The 21,771-nt window shown below is 42.7% G+C and overlaps 1 protein-coding gene across 2 annotated transcripts; it reads left to right on the top strand.

The window, feature by feature from the left end:
* Positions 1 to 31: 31 nt before the first annotated feature.
* Positions 32 to 18,036, top strand: DBF4 (DBF4-CDC7 kinase regulatory subunit). 2 transcript variants are annotated; one of them, XM_081931731.1, is made up of 13 exons: positions 32 to 174; positions 559 to 652; positions 2,972 to 3,147; positions 4,870 to 5,064; positions 8,280 to 8,330; positions 8,841 to 8,910; positions 8,996 to 9,072; positions 10,447 to 10,477; positions 10,699 to 10,741; positions 11,880 to 12,011; positions 13,101 to 13,212; positions 14,896 to 15,014; positions 16,961 to 18,036. In XM_081931731.1, the coding sequence occupies exons 2-13, from the start codon at positions 607 to 609 to the stop codon at positions 17,985 to 17,987; spliced, it is 2,079 nt and encodes a 692-aa protein (XP_081787857.1). In that variant the 5' UTR covers positions 32 to 174; positions 559 to 606; the 3' UTR covers positions 17,988 to 18,036. The 2 variants fall into 2 exon arrangements, with proteins under 2 accessions (XP_081787857.1, XP_081787856.1); XM_081931730.1 differs by lacking the exon at positions 32 to 174 and adding an exon at positions 253 to 405.
* Positions 18,037 to 21,771: the final 3,735 nt, after the last annotated feature.

Below are 21,771 nucleotides of genomic sequence, written 5' to 3'. Positions count from 1 at the left end.
CCCGGCACGGGCGGCCCTTCAGGCCAACGAGAGAGCCGAGGCCGGCCTCGGGAGCTGCTGGTAGGCCCTGCTGGACAGAGGCGGGAAACTGCGAGCGACAGCTAGCGCAATGGCCGACTCGCGGAAACACTGAGCGGCTCCCGTCCCCGGCGCCATGGGCCCCGCTACGTTGGGGTGAGCAGGCGGCGGCAAGCCGGGCGCGAGGCGGCGGGTGAGGGGGGGGGGGAGTCGGCTCGCGCGGCGGGAACGCACATTTCAAACGCCAACCGTCCCTCGGCGGGGGAGGGGGGAGGAGGAGGAGGCGGCGGCGGCACGGAAAGGGGGCGCAGGGGAAGCGGGCGCTGGACACCAGGCGCTGCCCCCCAGGCGGGGAGGGGAAAAGGCCACGCGAGGGGAAAAACCAGGGTGAGGTTTTTGGGGGGGAGGCGGTTGGGACTACGGGGGGCGGGGAGGCGGTAAGTCTCGGGGTCTCCGCCCACCACCTTTAAAGAGCTTTTCGGGTTGTTCCTTTTTAAAATGTGGTTTTAATTTGTGTGCGCTGCTCTTTTTGCCTCGCAGGTCGTAACCGTTAGAGGCGAGGAGGGTAAGATGTGACTTCCCAGGAAAATGAAACCAAGTGGTTTGAAGAGCAGCAGCAAAGGACAGCTCCCCTGTAAGTGCCAGGACTTTCCTTTAGTCCGCTAAGGAGTGTGCATTATTATTATTATTATTATTATTAGTTTATTATTTATACCCCAGCCACTCTGGGTGGCTCCCAGCAACATATTAAAAACACGATAAAACAGGAAACATTAAAAACTTCCCTAAACAAGGCTGCCTTCTGAAACAGGGATGCCTTCTAAAAAGCTTCAGCCCCTTCACAGATTCATTCCAGAAAGGAGGTTCAGACAAAAAAAGTGTTGTTTCTTCTCCCTGCCAACCCCCACCCCAGGCAACGCAAAAGAAAAGAAAACTGGCAGAATCTCAGTTCAAATCTGCTCCCATTTTCTTTGGAAATCCAGAGAGGCAAAATTTTCTTAGAGGAGGAGGTTGGTGAGATCTAGATACCTTTTGTATATTTATTATTTGGCGGGGAGTGGGGGGTTTAAATTATGCATGGGCCCCCTTCTAATTTCTGGGTCCAGCACTGATGCAAATCCTTGAATAGCCAGGCTGGCTTCCTGGTGAGATAACGGCCTAAGACTAAGTATTGGTAGTTAAGGTAACAAAGGAAATGGCTCTGTGCCAGAGGACAAATGGGTGGTTCCCCTTCCCTCAATTGGCTAGCTAGAAAGACAAAGGCCAAAGTTGTGAATTGAGTTAGGTGAGCAAGTAGTTGGATAGGCTGGGAAGCCTGAGACTGAGCCATGCCTGATTTCTGCTTGAATCCAAGTGTTGTGGAAGAAGCAAGAACTTTCTGGAGTGTTAATACTGTGAACCCTTCCATTGTTGGCTCAGGTTGTATATATGTGTAAATAAACCAGATTGGGGTGGTGTACTACAGTATCTTAATGTGTTAGGTTTGATGTTACTTAACTTGTGTTTCACTTACTCCAAATGTGTGTGTAACTGCTTTGCACTGCAAACTGTTGTGGGCTTTTTGAGAATTATGCTAAACATTATGCTTATTGTTCAAAAAGGTAAGCAGCTAGTTTGCCTGGCATAGAGATTGGACTTTTTGTTCCTTGTACTGTACAGCTGGGGTATAAAAACTCATCCTGTAGCCAGTTTTTTTTTTTTAATGCTCTAATGAGGAACTTATTCAAAACTTTTAAAGGTTTGGGATCTGTAAGTGAAAGTAAAGCTGACTGCATGTGTGTTTGTAAGAGTGTTGTCCTATATTTTAACTCTGATATGAAACACATCCACTTGAATCCAAATCTTATTTATTTCAGTGGGATGTGTTCTTGGCTTAGGGCTGCAATCCTAGTAAATTTACATAGAAACGTCTTTCTCTGAAATTGGTAAGATATGTTCATAAGTTGTTGGCATCCATCTGTCTCGAGAAACAATGGAGTGCGCTTCTGGGGATTAAGTCAAACTACTGCTTTAGCAGCACCAAAGTGACCTCCCAGGGGCGAAAGCCTGAGCCGTTTGTACGGAGCTCCTCGGCTGCCCAGAATAACAAGACCCCTCTCATGACCTCATTCCTTGTCCAAGGAAAAGCAGAGCAATATGTTTGGCACTAACTGGGCTGCAGCAGTTGCCAGAAGTTGGCGTACAAGGTGCCATCCAACTGTCTTGTGGATTTTTGTTTGGTTTACTCCTTAGTCTTTTCTCCTCCCAAATATATGCCAGAAGGCAATGGAGGTTCGGGTTCAGAGTTTTCCATCTCCCAGATGGACAAACCCCATCTACTCCATGCATAAGTAGACATATAAAATTAGAAGGTTCACTTGCAGTTGAGATCATTGTGCAACATTCACTTGTGAAGGATGTACTGCTTGTTCAGGTGCTCTCTCAAACACGAATATCTTGTTTAAGAGTAGCTCCTCCTGGACCAGATAGTATCACATATATTTGAACGCAGTATCTACATGTACTCGAGCCAGATGCCAGTAGCAGCAGATTGACTTCTGCATCTGAAGCTCTGTCGGCTCAGGCTGGTCAGGGTACAAGGTGGTGAGGGGGTTTCTGTCTTTTTTTTTTTGGCTGTAATAGCTCCAGGCTGGCATAGCTGAGAAACCCAAATTGAGCCTTTCTCTGAAGAATGGATAAGCTTAGGGTCCAGCAGATCCATGGCTGGCCTTTCCCCATAGCTTCTCATTTTGCGATCCTATAAATAATATTATGAAGAAGGAGGGGACTGTGCTGTTTATCTGACCTTGTGTGACGAGGAGAGGGATTGTATAGTCTTGACAAGTTCAAATATACTTTTATTTATTTATTAGAAATATGGCTTTACTTACCCAGGATGATTTGCCCACAAACCCTTCTAAAACTCCTTAAAAAAACCCTTAGGTTATCAAATTCTCTTTTCTTTTTATTATAGGTGATATGCAAGGAAGAACAGAAAGAAGCAAACCTCCCCTGAAAAATGTGAAGAAAGATTCCACAAAATCAGATAAACTAAAATGCAAACCACTTACTGGGAAGGTGTTTTACCTTGATATTCCATCCAATGTCCTCTCTGAGAAAATAGCAAAAGATCTTAAAGAATTGGGAGGGGTAAGTCTGTTTCTGGTTTTTTTAATCTGAAAAATTAGGTCCTCTTGTAATAGGGGAGCCTTCAAAATCAGTCTATATGCCCAGAAGCTTCCCAAGCTTCCAGTCCTAATAATTAGTAATTGCCTCTTAAATGTATGTGTGTAGTCTCACCAACTATGTAATAATATAAATGAAGATTACACATAAAATGTGTGTGAATTAGGAACAATCAATGTATAAAGGAGTAGTCATATAACTATTGTTGGTTGCATAACAGACTGTTATGATGTTCATAATTTCTAAAGTCCTTAATTTACAAAGTGCTTTATAATCCTGGCTCATTTTTGCTTCAGTATCATATTAAGTTGAGTCAGACCAAACTTCTCTACTTTCCTCCCAAGTCCTCATTTCTTTGTTCATACTTATCCATAGTTTCACCATTCACCCTGAAGATTAGGCATGAAGCCTTTTTCCTTTGATTGTTCTTTCCTCCTTTCCACCTCAAATTCAGTCTGTTGTTAGAAATACAACTCTCCTGTTCTGCTCCTTCACCTTTGTTTGTGCCCTGCTCATATCTCACCTGAATTACTGCAGACTTCTCTGGTCCTCTGATGCCTTGCCTTCATATTATAACATCAATATAGTGCTCTCCAACCAAAATCTGCACCTTTCATCGCTTTGAGCAGTTCACCCTCCACTTTAATCCTTTGCTTACTGTCCTCACACCCTGTATAAGCTTCTCCTCATTTTTCAAACCTTTGTGGCCTTGCTCCTCCTTAACTTTGTATGTTTATTTCCCAACACATTATCCTTGTGTCCTTTGTTCAACTAGTTCTATAATCTATAATGTTTTTTCCTCCCTGCAGTGGCTCTGCCCTTTCCCCTTGTGGTCCCTTATACCCATATATATCTCTACCTCCCTTATTTCCTTTTGGTGTTTCAAAACCTGTATTTTCCAGGAAGCTTTTAAAACAAACTCTCTACCCCAGGCCCTATACCTTATTGTAATTAAGCTAAAGTACTGATAATAAAAATAATCACATACTCTTCCCTTACCTGCTAGTGCCTCCATTTCACCCCCTTCCTCTATCATTTCCGGTAGATCATAATCCTCTTGCAACAGGAACCTGTTATACCTATTGTTTGTAAAACACCATGTACATGAATTGCACTTAAAATAATAATAATAATAATAATAATAATAATAATAATAATAATAATAATAATTTATTGTAGCTATTATTATTATCTTCACAGTTCCCTGTCAGATAAATCATAGTTACCTGTTGATGTTGCTTGTATGAATCCCTGGAGTCTCTTTCAGAATAATAGTTTTAATGAAGTTCTGGGGCCAGTTTGGTACATCGGATACAGTGCTGGGTACCATTAGTTCCTCCTTCTCATAGTAAGCCAAGAGAGCTTGCAAGTGGCTGATTTATTTATCTCTGTGAAACACTCCTGAATCGAAACCCAGTTCTAGTTGATAAAATTCTATTAACTTCCATGTGCTTAATCATATGAATTAGTGGACTGGCCTTTTTCAGGTGTAAAAAACCTATTTTGATCAAGCACCATCCTTTTGGCTGTGTCATTTCAGACACAACTTACAGCAGTGTGGATTGTGCTCTGGGGAAAGCACTCAGCTTTGTGTGAAGGGGGCATTGTATGTTAAACTGGTATGAAGTGCTTCATTGTTTTGTAAGGTTTATACTAAGTTCTGAAAGAATACTTTTTTATGTATAGAGAGTGGAAGGATTCCTGAGCAAAGATATTAGCTATTTGATCTCTAATAAAAAGGAAGCAAAATTTGCTCAAACTCTTGGACAAATATCTCCAGTCCCGAGCCCAGACTCCGTATATAATGGTGGAAACAGTTCGCCTCATCCAAGCAGCAGAAGAGACAGGCATGAAGGAAGTTCATTCAAGCTAGTGGACACAGTAAGTCCCATTCCTGTTTCCTTCCCTGCAGATATATTTTTAAAAGTTATGCTACAAGTCAAGTAAAGCTCATTCTTTACAATTTAATCTCTCTTCTTGCAAAACTAGCCGGGGTTTGCGGCTTGTGGCTAATGTTGCGTCAAGCAAAGAATGGCTTGATGAAAATGATATAGATTATGGTACCATTAACCTGTTCTACTTTGTGTTAAGTCAAGATGTAGTTTTTGAAATATGCAGCCATGAATGTTGCTTTACTTAAGTCTGTTTAATAATATAATATAATATAAATTAATATAAATAGGAACGTTTCAGAAATTTTATCCAAAATATTTACATTAGTAATAATACACTGTCTTTTCAAACAGCTCATTACCCAAATAAACTGCAGAAAGAAATATACAGATCAGCAGTAGTGGGCATATTTGTGCTGAACCTTTTAATATTCATTACTTAAGAATGTTATATTAATGGCTCGACCTAGGTTTAGATGGATACAGTGGTGCCCCGCAAGACGAATGCCTCGCAAGACGAAAAACCCGCAAGACGAAAGGGTTTTTCGGGTTTTGCGACGCTTCGCTAGACGATTTTCCCTATGGGCTTGCATCGCAAGACGAAAGCCCATAGGGAAATCTCGGGGACCTTTTTTTAAATGCTGGCGGTGGGGAGCAAAGCCTTTTTCCCCCCTCCGGACTTCAGAAGAGGTCCAGGAAGGCCGGCGGGGGCGAAAGGCTTTGCTCCCCACCGCCAGCATTTTAAAAGCGGTCCGGGATAGCAGGGAAGCGCTTCCCGCTATCCCGGACGGCTTTTGAAGGCAGGCAGGGGGGGCAAAGACTTTTGCCCCCCGCCCGCCCGCCTTGGGAAGAGGTCCTGGACCTCTTCCCAAGGCGGGCGGGGGGCAAAAGTCTTTGCCCCCCCTGCCTGCCTAACCGGGGGCTTTTAAATCGCCCCGGGACTGTCCGGGGCGATTTAAAAGCCCCCGGACGGCTTTTGAAGCCTCCCCCCGCCGCCCGGCATCGGGGCATCGTCCCGATGCCGGGCGGCCGGGCAGGAACGCCTCCCCCCACCGCCCGGCTTCGGGGCATCGTCCCGATGCCGGGCGGCCGGGCAGGAACGCCTCCCCCCACCGCCCGGCTTCGGGGCATCGTCCCGATGCCGGGCGGCCGGGCAGGAACGCCTCCCCCCACCGCCCGGCTTCGGGGCATCGTCCCGATGCCGGGCGGCCGGGCAGGAACGCCTCCCCCCACCGCCCGGCAGGAACGCCTCCCCCCACCGCCCGGCTTCGGGGCATCGTCCCGATGCCGGGCGGCCGGGCAGGAACGCCTCCCCCCACCGCCCGGCTTCGGGGCATCGTCCCGATGCCGGGCGGCCGGGCAGGAACGCCTCCCCCCACCGCCCGGCTTCGGGGCATCGTCCCGATGCCGGGCGGCCGGGCAGGAACGCCTCCCCCCACCGCCCGGCTTCGGGGCATCGTCCCGATGCCGGGCGGCCGGGCAGGAACGCCTCCCCCCGCCGCCCGGCTTCGGGGCATCGTCCCGATGCCGGGCGGCCGGGCAGGAACGCCTCCCCCCGCCGCCCGGCTTCGGGGCATCGTCCCGATGCCGGGCGGCCGGGCAGGAACGCCTCCCCCCGCCGCCCGGCTTCGGGGCATCGTCCCGATGCCGGGCGGCCGGGCAGGAACGCCTCCCCCCACCGCCCGGCAGGAACGCCTCCCCCCACCGCCCGGCTTCGGGGCATCGTCCCGATGCCGGGCGGCCGGGCAGGAACGCCTCCCCCCACCGCCCGGCTTCGGGGCATCGTCCCGATGCCGGGCGGCCGGGCAGGAACGCCTCCCCCCACCGCCCGGCTTCGGGGCATCGTCCCGATGCCGGGCGGCCGGGCAGGAACGCCTCCCCCCACCGCCCGGCTTCGGGGCATCGTCCCGATGCCGGGCGGCCGGGCAGGAACGCCTCCCCCCGCCGCCCGGCTTCGGGGCATCGTCCCGATGCCGGGCGACGGGGCGAGAAAGCCTCCCCCCGCCGCCCGGCTTCGGGGCATCGTCCAGATGCCGGGCGACGGGGCGAGAAAGCCTCCCCCCGCCGCCCGGCATCGGAACGATGTCCCGAAGCCCGGCGGCGGGGCGGGAAAGCCTGGGCGCGCTTGCAACTCTCCGCAAGGAGCGCGCTGCTTGCGGAGAGGTCCGCGCCTGTCCTGGACCTTTTCTGAAGGCAGGGGGGGGGGCAAAAGTCTTTGTCCCCCCTGCCTGCCTTCCCAGGGGCTTTTAAATCGCCCCGGACAGCGGAGAAGTCCTCCGCTGTCCCGGGCGATTTTAAAATGCCGCCCGCCAGAAGAGGTCGGGGGAAGGCGGTTTCCATAGGAACGCATTAATTGATTTTCAGTGCATTCCTATGGAAAACCGTGCATCGCAAGACGAAAAACTCGCAAGACGAAGAGACTTGCGGAACGAATTAATTTCGTCTTGCGAGGCACCACTGTAGACCAAAAATCCACAAATACAGAGGAATATGTGATGTAGCCACTTATGTCATGGAATTGTGAAGTTGAAAGGTTTAAATCCCCTACCATTTCTGAAAATTCACTACTATAGCACCCCTTTCATGCAATTTTATTAACTGAAATATTTATAATCCTCTTTCTCATAAGATATATGAAGACAATATATAAATGCAATAAATATGCAACATAAAAGTGCAATCACATCAGTAACAGTACAGTCATACTTCGTGTTGCGTTAGGTTCATTTCGCGTCTTTTCGGCTTGCGATCGTGGCAAACCCGGAAGTGTATACTTCTGGGTTTTGCTGCATGCGCAGAAGCATTCTGCGCACGTGTGCAGAAGCACTCTATCGCGCTTCGTGCTTGCGCAGAGGCACCGCTCTTGTTGCAGACTTTTTTGGGTGCATACGGCACCCTGGAACGGATCGTGTCTGCAACTAGGAGTACTACTGGATCACATTTTTTAGAAACAGAATTGTAGAGTATGAAGGGACCTTTGAGGATCATCTAGTCCAACACCCTGCAATGCAGGAATATGCAAGTGGCCTGTATTGGAATCACACCTGTGGCCTTGGCATTATTAACACCATGCTCTAACCAGTGTGTGAGCGGGTTTTACAAATATTTAGAATCCTTGCAGAGTTATGACTTAAACATTTCATTATGCAAGACTACTAGTGATGAACACAAATGTTCTGTACTTTCTTTCTTTCTTATAAATAGGTACGCATGAGTAGAGGAAAATCTTTAGTTGAAAAAGCAATAAAAGAACAGGTATGTATCATTCAATAAGGTGACTCCATTCTGGCAGGAGTGGGATTCCTGGTAGCATCATTGCTGTTGCTTACCAAGGCAGGGCAGTGGTGAGGTCAGGGTTGCTTCAACGCAATAGCAGGAGTGCTGGATTGGCCTAGCTGGTGTATCTGCATTGCCTTTACTTCTCTAGCACTCTGTCCTGGTTAAACAGCAGCCACTGCTGCTGGGAAGTCGGATCCACAGCTGCCCTGCACTGTCTGCTTCTATGTGTTTTCTTACCCTCAACTCTCTGAAATGTTTTCAAAAAATAAACCATTCTGACTGTAAAAGTTGTGAAATGGGTTTGTCAGTGATGCAACTTTTGTAATAGCCCTTTTGGCTAATTTTGCTTATGTAGCTTTATTGGGTCTTTGGTTTGGACAGTGTGAAAATGTGCATGCAACACTCCCAAGTGATGCTGGCATATTCATACACATGAATATAAAAATATTTTAGTTAATGGAAGTATTATAAATATGTGTCTTTCAGGAATTAATCCCCTCTGGTAGTATTTTGTCCAATGCCTTGAGTTGGGGAGTGAAAATACTTCATGTTGATGGTAAGTATTTTTCCAGGGAATTTTCAATTGTTTTAGAATAAGATAATTTCAAATAATTTTGATAATCTTTTCTTCTTGATAATAGATATTAAGAAGTATATTGATCAGAAGAAAAAAGATATCTCTCTGATCAAGAAATCAAGCACCGAAATCAAATGTGCAGTAAGTCTATATCTTCCTAATTCCAGAGAAAAATAATAACAGGTTGAATATCATAAAACAAATGCCTTATATATTTAAGGTATATCTTTAAATATATATACTTTATGGGCTACAGACAAATTATTATCCTCAGCTAAGTAGCATAATGGTTTACTCATTTGTGCATTGTACCAGAAAAAATTGGGTGTCCACTTGGTTTTGGTATGATCATGGTCCAAGAGAGGAGGAGGGTGAGCACCTTATCCTGAAATGAGAGCAACGAATGGGCCTTTGTGGCGGAAGAAGAGGAGAAAACCTAGTCGCCCTTCTAAAGGAAGGAATCTGGTAGTATCTATAACCTGGAGAGACAGCTTTCCCTCCCCCAACTTTGCTAGCCTATTGGTGATCAACATTGGGGGTGGGGATCTGGAAATGCATAATGCAATCCTATGTACGTTTCTATTCAGATGTAAATCCCACTGAGTTCAGTGGAACTTACAGATTATAGGATCGCCATCTGTTGGAATACTATTTAACATGCGTGTTTGACTTTTCTAAACAAAACTAAAGCTTGCCATGTTAATTTTATATAGTATGTGAATATATCAGATGTTTTTACCAATAGGCAAAATATCTGAACTATTTGATTAATTAAAAAGTTCACTAGAGTACTTATTGTGATCTAAATATTATATTAGATGAGTTCTTTCTTTTTTTAAAAAAAAATTGGAATAATTGAAAATAAGGAATTACAACTCAGTAGTACAAATTCCTCTTACCTTGTTTACATTTTTTTTTAGAAAACTAGAAGCTGTTAACAAACTAAATTTAGCATGCCCAAGGAACTGAATATTAGAGAACTATATTTCTGCTGCTGTGTTCAAATGATCGGGTAGCAAGTGATGTGAAAAGCCCAGGAGAGTCGCTGCTGATAAGGATAGACACTACTGGGCTAGTTAAGCAAATAGTATAATATATAAAGTAGCCAACTTGTTTCTGTATTGTTAAGGGGATCATTTAATTGCTGAATAGCTAGCTACAGGTAGGAAGAAGAGAGACTTGCTTTTTTCTTTTGCTTCTTTTTGAAAAAAAATATGCAGGGAAGAGAATAACCTCGTTGCACACATTCCCCCTAGCTGTAGGCCTTTCTATGATCTGCTTGTATCTTTTTATATCTCTTAGAACTACATACATAACTATAAAAGTAGACAAGATGTGACTTTTCTTAAAATACAGTTCATCAGTTTTGCCAATAAAATTTAAAACTATACTTCCCATTGAAAGGTTGGTTGCTGGTCCACGGCTCTGGTCTCCTACATCACACAGTCAACTATAAAACGTGCACAATTGAATAAATCAAATGAATAAACTATAATAATAATTTCTTTTTAACAGGAAAAAGAGTCAGTTGATCAGAAAACAAAAAGTAAGTATTCGAGACATGAATAAGACTTGTTATTTATTTTACAAAAAATAAAAAATATTGATTGTTTAAAAAGAAAAATCTTGATCATTTATTCTAGGCAAGGTTATTAATTTATAGAATAGTATAATTTTCCGTAAGCTATTTGTTACTTGTGTTAGAAATAGGAATGTTCGTATAATCTGGTAATAATAAAAAGTTTTTTACTACGTTCTTTTGAACAGATAAACTGAAAAATCCTTTTCTGAAGGTTGAAGACAGAAGACGGTAAGTGTTATTTTCAGATGAATTAATATTCCATTCAACACATGTCCTCCAAACCATCTGCTTTCTTCTTGGAGGTTGATGACAACATTTGATGCAATGACAATATAATCTGCAGGAAAACAATGCAAAGCTCTAATATGCTGGAAGGATTTCAGTAAGACAATTCCTTTTGTGCTAGGTAATCTATCAGAGATGGTAGAACAGTGAGGGGAAATAAATTTGCAGAGTTCTGTATGTAGTGGGGGGGGTCATAAGAAGGTAGATTCTGACATACAGTTTATTGGTGGAATTGCTCTAGATACCATATCTGGCTATCAATTGGTTTCTTATAGTGCAATCTTAGGAGTTCAATAGGATTTACTCCCAGGTAACTGTATATAGGCATGCAGCCTTAATACCATGTTTGCAGTAGCATGGCATGTATTTAGACTACAGCCTCCACTTCCAGCAGCTTGTAATATTCACAACTTTCTTGCCAGTGACCTGGCATCATTATGATACAAGATGATGGACAAGTGGGCTGACTGTTGGGCACTTGACAACCCCTTCATGAAGCACTTTGCAAGCCCTGGGCAGTCAGTTCCTCAGAGACTGACACCATGCATTTCTCATAGTGAACTTTCTCTCTCTCGCAGCTAATCCAGTTGGAGAACTGAAGCCTGCTTTTCCTTGGCAGTGCACAATTGGGAGTGCATTTACAGCTGCATTTCTGCTTCCCTCACACCTGATATATTCAAGGGGAAATAACCTCCTGCGCCACTGGCTGGAAGTTCCCCACCCGTGGTGCAAAATTTTTTTATATAGACGGAGAACAAAACATTGCCAATTTTTCAATCAAAGTATTTATCAAACTGGGTTATTTTTCTACAGGGAGGTGGAGAATGGAGGGCACAGTAGGTGATTTATTGCAAAGCACAAATCTGAGTAAAAGAACAAGTGTATATGTGGCTTGAACCCTATAAAAGGGAGGTACAGAGTTTATATAGCAAAGAATAATAGAGTGTCAACATTGCTATAGCAGAGTGGCATGCACCACAGATAACACACTGCAAGCAAGAACTACTGAAAAATAGGTTTTAAACATATTTATTGCTTTTTTGTATGTTCAGTAAACCTGACTTATTTTTTTCTCATGTAGACGCTACAGACCCTTTTACTTGCAACTGTCCAGCTTTCCAGTTGTCAACTATTCCAATCCAAAACCTTACAGTCCATTTGAAACAGAAAAGAAGAATATAATTGCTCATAAGCAAATTGAGAATAAACAAAGGTAATTGAAGAGGGATGTGCCAAAATTTGGTAAAGGGCTAAAGAGGATGGAAGCAAGCTTGGATTTTTACACAGAATTCAAGACCAGTTTATAAGCATGTCTTATATTCGGTTAATCTAATCACACACATTATCGTGCGTACTAGTTAGTTAGTGAGCCCCCATCACCATTAGACAAGCTGCATTGATTTAATGGATTTTTGAAACCTCAGTTTATATGTTAGAAGTTAGACACTGCTAGTTTAGTCTGGATTCTATAAGTCTGCCTCTGGTTATCACAGTGAAAGAGTGGATGCATGAGTCATTTATACTTATTTTCTGCTCAAATATCCAGATATGCTAAAGTGGTGAAAAGAAGTTTATAAATGTTATAAATAAAGAAAAACTACCCTGAGAAAAACTATACTGTTAATTTTGTTTGGGACTGAAGAGCCCATGTATGGAGGACAGGAAGCTTGACATGAAGCTGAGCAGAAAGGAAGCAAACCAGGGGGCAGTGAGGCCAAAGAAAATATGGTGGCTGAAGAAAGGGTGCAGAATATGCAGAAATCTCTGAGAACAGGTGGATGAGGGAAGAAGCTTGAGCCAAAGGGCAGGGGAAACACAGCTGAAGAAAAGAAGATATGGGCAGGAGAAAAATCACTTTAGCTAGAATCAGAAAGAGGATGTGTGTTCTTTTGCAAAGGAGGCTCAACAGGAATGGAAAGATTGGGAGGTTGTGTTTTCTTATAAGTAGCTAGCTGGGTCATGTCTTCCAGACATTGTATAATGCGGGGTCAAGGAAGAGACCTTCCAGTGCTAAATGTTTAGCCACTGAGTATCCATGTCTCTCTGTTAAGTTCCACAGGGTTGGTATATAGTTCAGCAGTACATTAAAATCTTTAAATCATGACGTTCTAGGGCCATATTTATGCAGCTGGTTACTTTGAATCAAAATGCTGCAAGTAATATTGTGCTATCATAGTTGGATTGAAAGTCCTAGTTCCTATGAAAAAAAGTTATTGTGAATCCCTGAGTTGTGCTCTTGATGATCTTGCTTATTCTCTTATAGAATATATGAGTAAGATTTTTTTTTCTTTTTCATGAACAGAAATCCAGCAAATAATGACAAAGGGAAGGGCCCAGTTCAGCTTCCTGCAAAACATAAAAAGAGAAAAGGGTACTGTGAATGTTGTCTGAAGAAGTATGATGACCTTCAAATTGTAAGCATATATTAACTAAATAATTGTGGCTTATTTACTTGTGATGGATATACCTAAATTACTTCCAGATATTTGAGGAGATATATTTTTTATGAAACCTTTTTCTCTAGAACAGTATTCCTATGTATTTGACCCATTCACAGAAATAGTTTAAAAGCTGATATAAAGGTTGTAATGATATAGGTTCTTTTTCATTTTTGGTGAAAGTGAATTCCTTCAATATTGTATGAGACATAGCTTACGTTTTGGAAGTGACTAAATCACCAGGTATTAAATCTCCTGTAAAGTAATGTTAAATAAGTTGTACCTCCCATGGGTAGGTTAGTCAATATCATTGCTACTCTTGCTAAATTAAGCATAGGAGCTTCAACAGGGCTGTGTGTGTGTATATTATATATTCTTATAATTGTTTTGGAATCAGTGAGTGCTGTTCTCTTCTAAGGGAAGATTATTTTTTTTAAGACAGGTTATATTAAGATTAGACCCTCCCCAAGGTGCATCAGTTAAACTTAGTACCATCATCTTTTTATTTTTATGCTGCCTTTCCATATTTAAAACCATACTCAAGGCAGTTTAAAACATGAAAGGATTTACATAATCACAAACATAACAAAAGTAGTCATAAATAAAACACATCACAATGTATACAATCAAACAGCAAGTCCCACATACATAATAAAAAGGTCTAAACATAGAAAATTAATATTGCTAACAGCAACAAAACTCTCCAATAAAAACACCTAAACAACATCCCAATCCAAGAGTCTGTTCAGCAGCCTCAGCTTTGGTAGCTGGAGTCAATCAGGGCCCTGCTGTCCCAGGTGGGAAAAGGCTGGCAAAGCAGAGAGCTGGTCTTCCAGGACTCACAGCCAAGATGTAGCTTTTGTTTCTCTGTTTGTGGGTATTTATGACATAGACAGCAGCATATGCAATTAGGCAATATGTGATTTGGCTATAGAGCAAGGTTTCAAGGAAAGCTGTCTCGTTTTTAGCAGCTTTGGCTGCCGATGCCCTACAGGTGGATGGGTAGTACAGTTGGATATATTAGTGCAAAAATAGCCAGCATCCTATATTCTTGAGTAGCATACTTTTATCCAGATAGTGAAAGGTCTGCAGACAGGGACAGGTAGCTTCCATAATGAGGTTGGAACCGCCTGTAGATAAGGACTTCCTAGTAATGGAGCATAAGCAATCAGGCATATCACAGTAAATAAAAATATGTAAGCTTACATGTTACATTTATCTTTTATATATTCTATTAATGTTTGAAGTCTGTTTCTTACAACTTGAAAAAAAATTTGTAGGGTCAGAAAAGGATAATTGTAGTTTGTGGTTGCATTTAAACAGTCATAATAAACCAACAAATTCTTAATAAGCCAAGCCTTTTGCATAGTTTACTATCCTGGCTTATTCCAAAACTGGTAACCATAGTTCCCTGGTTCAGATAAAAAGCAAAGCTATGGTTAATTAGAGTATTCTTGGCTTGATTACTTGTGCCTCAAAAGTGCTCTCTGTATGCAATGGAAGATGCTCACACATATATTGGTTTATTAAGCCAAGATATAATCTCAACTGGGTCCTTATGGTGGTTTTAAAACTTCATTTTTGTAAAAAAAAAAAAAAAATCATTTATATATAAATATTTTCTTTAGGAATGCTGATACATTTTCCCCCTAATTTCAGCATGTTGAAAGTGAGCAACACCAGAACTTTGCTCAAAGTTCTCACTATCAAGTTGTGGATGACATTATTTCCAAGTTTTCTTGTAACTTTGTAGAGTTGAGTACACCAAAAATTAAAAGGTAAACAATTTTATAACTTCTTATAGTCAAATAATTTTTATTTTCAGCTAACGTCAATGTAGGTTATTTTGTGTGCCTTCTTCTCCCCTGCCATGATTGTTCCACGTCAGAGGTTCCCTCACAAGTCACCCACTAAAGAGGAATGGTGTAGTCAAATTGTGCGAGTACTTGGAGCTCGCAAAGCTGACAAATGCAATAAGAGACAGATCCAGTTTTGAAGTGATCAGCAATACAGTAATGACTTTATTTGGTGAGGCTTTCACACTGACTTCAGCTAACCCACTATTTTTTGGCCCCAAAGAGTAAAACAGCCTTTCCGATGCTATTGTGTAAAGTAGCTTCTACAGGCACCACAAAAGAATTTGTATTCATCTCTTTTGAAGGCTCTGTCTATAAAGAACAGGGCTTGGTAGAACCATAAGCAGCATTTTTCACCTACAGATGACGTGCTTTCTGACAATTAGGCAGTACCACATAACAGGACTGGTGGAAGATCTGGATTACTGATACAATAATAGGTAACAGAATTGCTATATACTATATAGCCTGTTTCTGCAGTTTCCAAAAACCATGCTGACAGCTCACCAGATCATCTCTCTTACTTGCAAGGAATCTAGCTGCATCCTTGGCACTTTTAAAGCTATCTTTAAATCCCTGTGTCTTGCATAAGATGCTTGACAAATATGATGGTCTCCAAGTGCTGTGAGAATGAATGCACTGAGAGAAATTTTCTAGCAGTCAGAGGGAAAGTAAAATAAGATGGGATGAACTGACATATAACATGTATATATATAAAATGTAGACTGCAACAAGGAAAGATTAACAGATATGTCTGCCTCTCCCTTACTCTCTGCCATCCTCTCAATGGCATCTCCCTGATCTGCCGCCTCCTGGCTTCCATGACTGCTACTTCCTTTTAAACTTGGAAGGCTCCAAAGATGGAGACGGCAAAGACCGCTTTGACTCTTCTTAATAATGCAAAGGCAAACACCAGAATTGCACTTGCTTCTTCTGGACTCTCAGGTCCAAAAGAAATAGCTATGTCAAATACATTCTTCTTCTTAGCTTCTTAGCTTCTTGCTTTGCTGCTCAGTGAGATTTCCAACTCCTCTTAGCCTTCTTCAGGCATTCTAAACAAGTAAAGTAAGCACATGGAGGTAGGGAGGCTGCGTGGATTAATTTTCTAGTTCTGCCTGGTCTAGCTTCCCGCCCCTGCAATTCTGTTCCAGTCACTGCCTACAAATTTGAGGGTGAACATCTGAAGCGCCAAGCCTCCTGTGCTCATGAAGGTTTCCTATGCATTTTAGAACCTTGATTTTCCAGGGTTCTAAAACGCACAAGGGATATCCACAAGTACTCTGTTTTAGACAGTCACCTGCCAACTTGTAGATGACCAGAATGGCAGCACAGTGGAGTGGATGGGTGACACTAAGACACATGTCCCCATTTCTACCTTCAGCACCTATCCCATTTTTCCAACTTCCATTTAGAATGCCTAAAGAGGGCTACTGTCTTTGGCTTAAGGAGTCCATGGGGAGGCAGAAGTAGAGATTACAATGATAGGTTCTCTCTCCTCACCCCCCCCCCCCGCACTGCTTTGAAGGATCAGTAGGCAAAAGAGAGGCAGAGCTATACATATAGCTTGACAGTGGCCACCGAGTCAAGAATGCCACTGCCATTGTTAAATACAGAATAGTATTTGGCAGATTATATGTGCATCTTGACTTCTCCTACACACCAAGAGTGTGTGTACCAAATAGTTTGTCACTTTGATAAGCATAATAGTTGCTTTCCTCGGGTGCCCAAATTTGTGCCAGATTGTAAACCTCATGTAACCATTTCACAACTGGCCCATGTTATTTATGATTTACTACTAGTAAGTAATTTTCATGTCTTCTTTGAAAATTCTTTTTGCATTTTGAAATGTGTGACTTCCTTGATTTTAGGAGGAAGTGTAGTGTTGGACAATTTGCTCCTCTCATCGGAACAAAAACAGAAGAGCTGAAAGAGCGGTTGAAGAGGCAAGACAGTTCACTGAGGTGGTATTCTAGGAAAAGCATTACAACACAGGCACTGAATGAAGGTTCTCAACACCTGGAAATGTATCCTAAATCTGCACACAAAAATTCTACCTCTGAATCTTCATGTTCTGTTTATTCCTATCACACCATCTGTTCTTCAGAAGCATCCAGAAAAGTCAGTGGCAATACTGAAAGCGGTAAAATGCCCAAAGCTTCAAATTTATCAGAGATTGCTTTATCAAGCAACTTAGTACATCTTCCTCCCCAGAAAGAAAGTAAACAATGCATGAAAAACTTGCCTGAAATTTACGAACACTATGAGCCTATTTCAAGACAGAATTTACAAGGATTATCAACAAATTTAAACTCACTACATGCTCGGATTCCAGGCTCTGAGTTTAGTGAAAGGCAAAACATATCAAAGCCAAAACGAAAATTGAACCATACAGTTCTTCTGCCAGCAAAATGTCTGAAGAAGGTAGACACTCGTTCGGCAATTGACCTTAGGGTGGAGAGCAGCTGTTTTCCGAGAGAACTCACAGTCCTTCTAGAGCCAGAAAAGCCATTGATTAGTCCTCCCTCAAACAAAGAGGCCAATGAGTTGACGGACGTTAATATACAAAGCTCACCAATAAAACTCAGCAGAAAAGCCATGCATTCCATAGGAAGAAATAAAAACGGAAATCAGAAACAAAAAATGGAGTTATGTTTACATCAGGCTGATGAACTACCTGTTCCAGAAGAAACAAAAAATGTACAAAGCTCATCAACACAAGCACTGTTGCAGTTATTTCAGACCAGCGAAGCAAATTCTGATTTTGGGGGTTTCTCAAGCATACAAGAGAACAAAGATTCAAATTTAATGAAAGACACATGGGAAGACCAGCATACAGATGCTTTGTGGTCTTTGTTTTCTACCTCTGCCTCTTCGTCACCATTTATTGGATTTTGATGCTGCTTTAATTAAAACGATGAGTTTTGAATAAATGTGGAAACTGAAAGATGATATTTGTGGAAAATTTTTGGTTTCTATAATAAACTATATAGTGATGATTCTTGCATTAAACCCTTATGTTCATATTATTACAAGCTGTGTATGTATATAAAAAGGCATGGGGTGGGTGACTGTAACACATGTTGCCTTTCTAAAGGAGTTTACACTTGGAAGTGTTAGCCAGTCTTTATTATTTAGAAATTGTAAATACTTTTCTTACTGTGACCACAGAGAAATTCCATGCATTAGGTGTAGACAATCTTTTTTTAACTAAAGGTCACATTCCTTCTGGGTTAATCTTGTCAGGGGCCACATACTTGGGGGTTGGTAGGGCAAGGTCGAATCAGAACCAAAGGGGCAGCAAATAGCAAGGAGCTCACTTCTCTACTAGCTGCTGTTTTCACCAGCTGGGCTGGACCCCTGTTCACCCTCCCTGAAGCCCCCCTTTTCTGCAGCCCTGTGAGTAAGAGCAGTAAGCTGGTCTCCAGTGAGCCTACAGGCTGTGACAAGTAACAAGAAGATTCTAGGAGACCCTATTCTGTAAGGTCAATAAGTTGTTGCTGCATTACAGTTACTTACAGGAAGGATGAGTTGCCATGGATGTTTCTCAAGGTCCACCAAGACCTTTTTTTAAAAAAAAACCTAAAAGCTGAGCAGCTCATTTGTATCCAAGCTGGTCATTCTAAGAGCCTTGCAAATTTAATATGCAGTGGTACCTTGGTTTATGAACTTAATCCATTCCCGAAGTCCGTTCTTAAACCAAGGCGTGCTTTCCCATAGCAGCAGAGGACTCAATTTACAAATGGAACACGCTCAACAGGAAGCGAAACATGTTATTATTCCAAGGCAAAGTTCACAAACCAAAACACCTGCTTCCAGGTTTGCAGCGTTCTTAATCCAAGTTGTTCATAAGCTAAACTGTTCTTAAACCAAGGTCCCACTGTATTGGTGTCAGAGTTGTATTCCCCTTCCCATTCCTTTTGCATCATGTCTTAGATTGTAAGCCTGAAGACAGGGGTTCTGTTATTTTTACTGACTTATAAGCCACTATGGGAGTGGGGCATAACTGCTTTAAATAAATCACAGGGGATGGGACCACCCTCTTCCATTTCTATTTCTTTGTGCTGCATCCTCTCTTCTCTTTCTGCCAACCCCCTCTTGGGCTGAGGGCTTTAGGTTGCCTACCTGGGCAACCTGCAGCCCTCAGAAATAAGCCCTACTGAGTGAAAGAGTACCATATTTCAAAATTGTCTACATCACTTGCATAGTTCAAAGCATGTACTCTGATAAGACCGTCAGTTGTCCATACATTCTTTTGCTCAGTAATTGGCTATGTTAATTGACTACATAAACCAATGGATATTGGTAAAATCCTGATGATATCTGATATTTTTACCCTCCCTTATATGGAAAATTTGGGCGCATGTATGCTGCCATACCCTAAGTGAACTTAGTTGTTCCAAAGCAGACTCCATTTTAATGGAATAGTTGTTTTTAGTTGCCATGCAGGGAAGAGGAGAAGATGGATGTAACAGGAATGCAAAGTAACTTTACAAAACTACAGTGGCTCATTCAGTTAATAGGATCCTATCTTTAAAAGTGGCTGACACTGGAAGAAGCCAAACAGCAGAGGGTAGCAATAGAATATTCCATTCCTAGCCTCTGAAAGTTTCCTTGAAATGGATGTTCAGAAAGCTCTCTGTTTAATATTGTTGAATCTTGACATTTAAATAATTTTTAGGGTCAAAAATTTCTTTACAATACTGTGTGTCTCAGAAAATAATAGGGAAAGCCCTAGATAATTGAATTTAAACCAATCAGTGACTTATTCCATTGGAGAATAGAATAACAAGTGTAGGTCAGGAAACAAATACAAGCAGTAGTTAAGATGAGGAAAGAAGGAATTTGCTGTGGCACCTAGGTAAGTGTGGAAATTGTAAACAGCTATATGCACATGAGGCTTTCTTCATTTTTTCCTTAACCTCCTTTGGACTGCAGAGGATTCCCAGGGGCAGAAAGGAATGTTTGCTTGCAAAAATGCAAACTGTGTTTACTGATAATCAGGTCAATAGCTAAAGAACTGCATGCTCAATGCTTGCTAAGTGGTTCTCCCAAAATGCTTTATTTAAAAAGATTGGATTTCTTGTAACATTATTTCAAAGCCTGAGGTTCCTGAGAACTGATTTCAAAAGGCTATTGTCAGCTCTTTGTAATAATGCTACTAAGTAGGAGTGTCAAATTAGTGCGTTGGTACAGAGCTTTCTAGTGAGAATATATTTATATGCATTATTGGTAGGATATTGTAGTGGAAGCTCTCTACAAAATGCACTGTAACCCCTTTGCATGTGCCCCTTTGCATATATGGAAAGAACAAGAAGAGATAAAGGATGGAATGTATTCCAGCATATCATACACATTTCTGGTTGCATTAGTATACACCATAATGCTGTCAGTATTTGACCTAAAGAAGGCTCCTGCAACTTCAACAGCTGCAGAGCAGGAGTGGGGACCCTTGGCCCTGCCAGATGTTGCTAAACTATAACTCCCATCATCCCCAATGGCCTTTTTTGATGCAATTTTTCCTAATAGACACCTTTTTTTGCAAAGCCATAATGCATGTTTGTGTGTTATTGTCATAAATAGGCATTTTTATGTACACTTTACCATAGTATAATGCATTTTTGCAGACGTCATTTGGTTGGAGAACTGCATTGACAAATTCAGAGAGGTGCAAATTAACATTTTCATATTGCTTCGGAATATGCAAATTTGGTAAGTTCACCAAAGTGAGGCAAGTTTCTCCTTCATTCCTCACTACTGGTGGTATCCCAGCTGTGAGGACTACTTTCCCCTGTCACTTCTGAGAATGGCAGTGATCCTGGGCTTCTGTATAAATGGCAAAGTCTCCCCTCAAAGGCTAGCCGATTTATTATTATGCTGTAAAGCAGAGAAGAGGAACTTGAGGCCGCATCCCTCACAGGCACTATTTCCCACCTTGCTTTTCATGTTTTTGCCACACAGACTGAACCTCCAATTGTGACTCTTGCTTGCATGAACGCAGGGCATAAGAAAGGGGTGTACTGCGGATGAGTAGAAACAAGCCTACTGTTACAAAGGTAAAACTTAACATTATCCGCTCTGCCCACTTGTGTGTCTGGCTCTGTGCACCACTGGCATGTGGCTCCTGGAAGATTGCCAAGGAAGGAAAGCGGTTCTTGGCTGAAAGGTCACACCCCACTCCTGCTCAGAAGCTCTCCTTCAGATGCAGCCCTATAAAACCGGAGTGGGGCACCTGTGGACCCCCGGAAGTTGTGGGACTGGAGCTCCCACCATCCCCTGACCATTGGCCAAGCTGGCTAGGAGGGATGGGAGTAGTAGGCCTCTCCGTCTCCTTTTCTCCCGAGGTTAAAAAAACCCAAACCTTCCTTTTTTCACAGATGATTGTCCCTTTCCTCCACCTCAGGTTGCGTCTTGTAACCTGTTGTGCAAAGAAAGGCAACCACCACGAGCGGCTTATGGTTTTCCCCCCTCGCGCGAGACAGGCGCAGTTCGAGCTTTTCACACAGGTTCCCTATCTGAGGAACTTTTGGCTCAACGAACTACATTTCCCGGGAATCCCGGCTTCTCTTCCCTCGGCTTCGCTCCTCCGAAGCGAAAGGGGGCTTTGGCGCCGACGCGCAGGCAAAAAAGCCTCTCGCTCCCTCTCCGCCTCTCCGGGCTGCTGCATGTGGGGAGCGTGTGG

The sequence above is a fragment of the Podarcis melisellensis genome (assembly GCF_964234715.1).
Source record: "Podarcis melisellensis genome assembly, chromosome: 12".
Taxonomy (NCBI): domain Eukaryota; kingdom Metazoa; phylum Chordata; class Lepidosauria; order Squamata; family Lacertidae; genus Podarcis; species Podarcis melisellensis.
The sequence above is the reverse complement of the archived record's forward strand: the minus strand, read 5'-3'. Positions and strand labels throughout refer to the sequence as shown.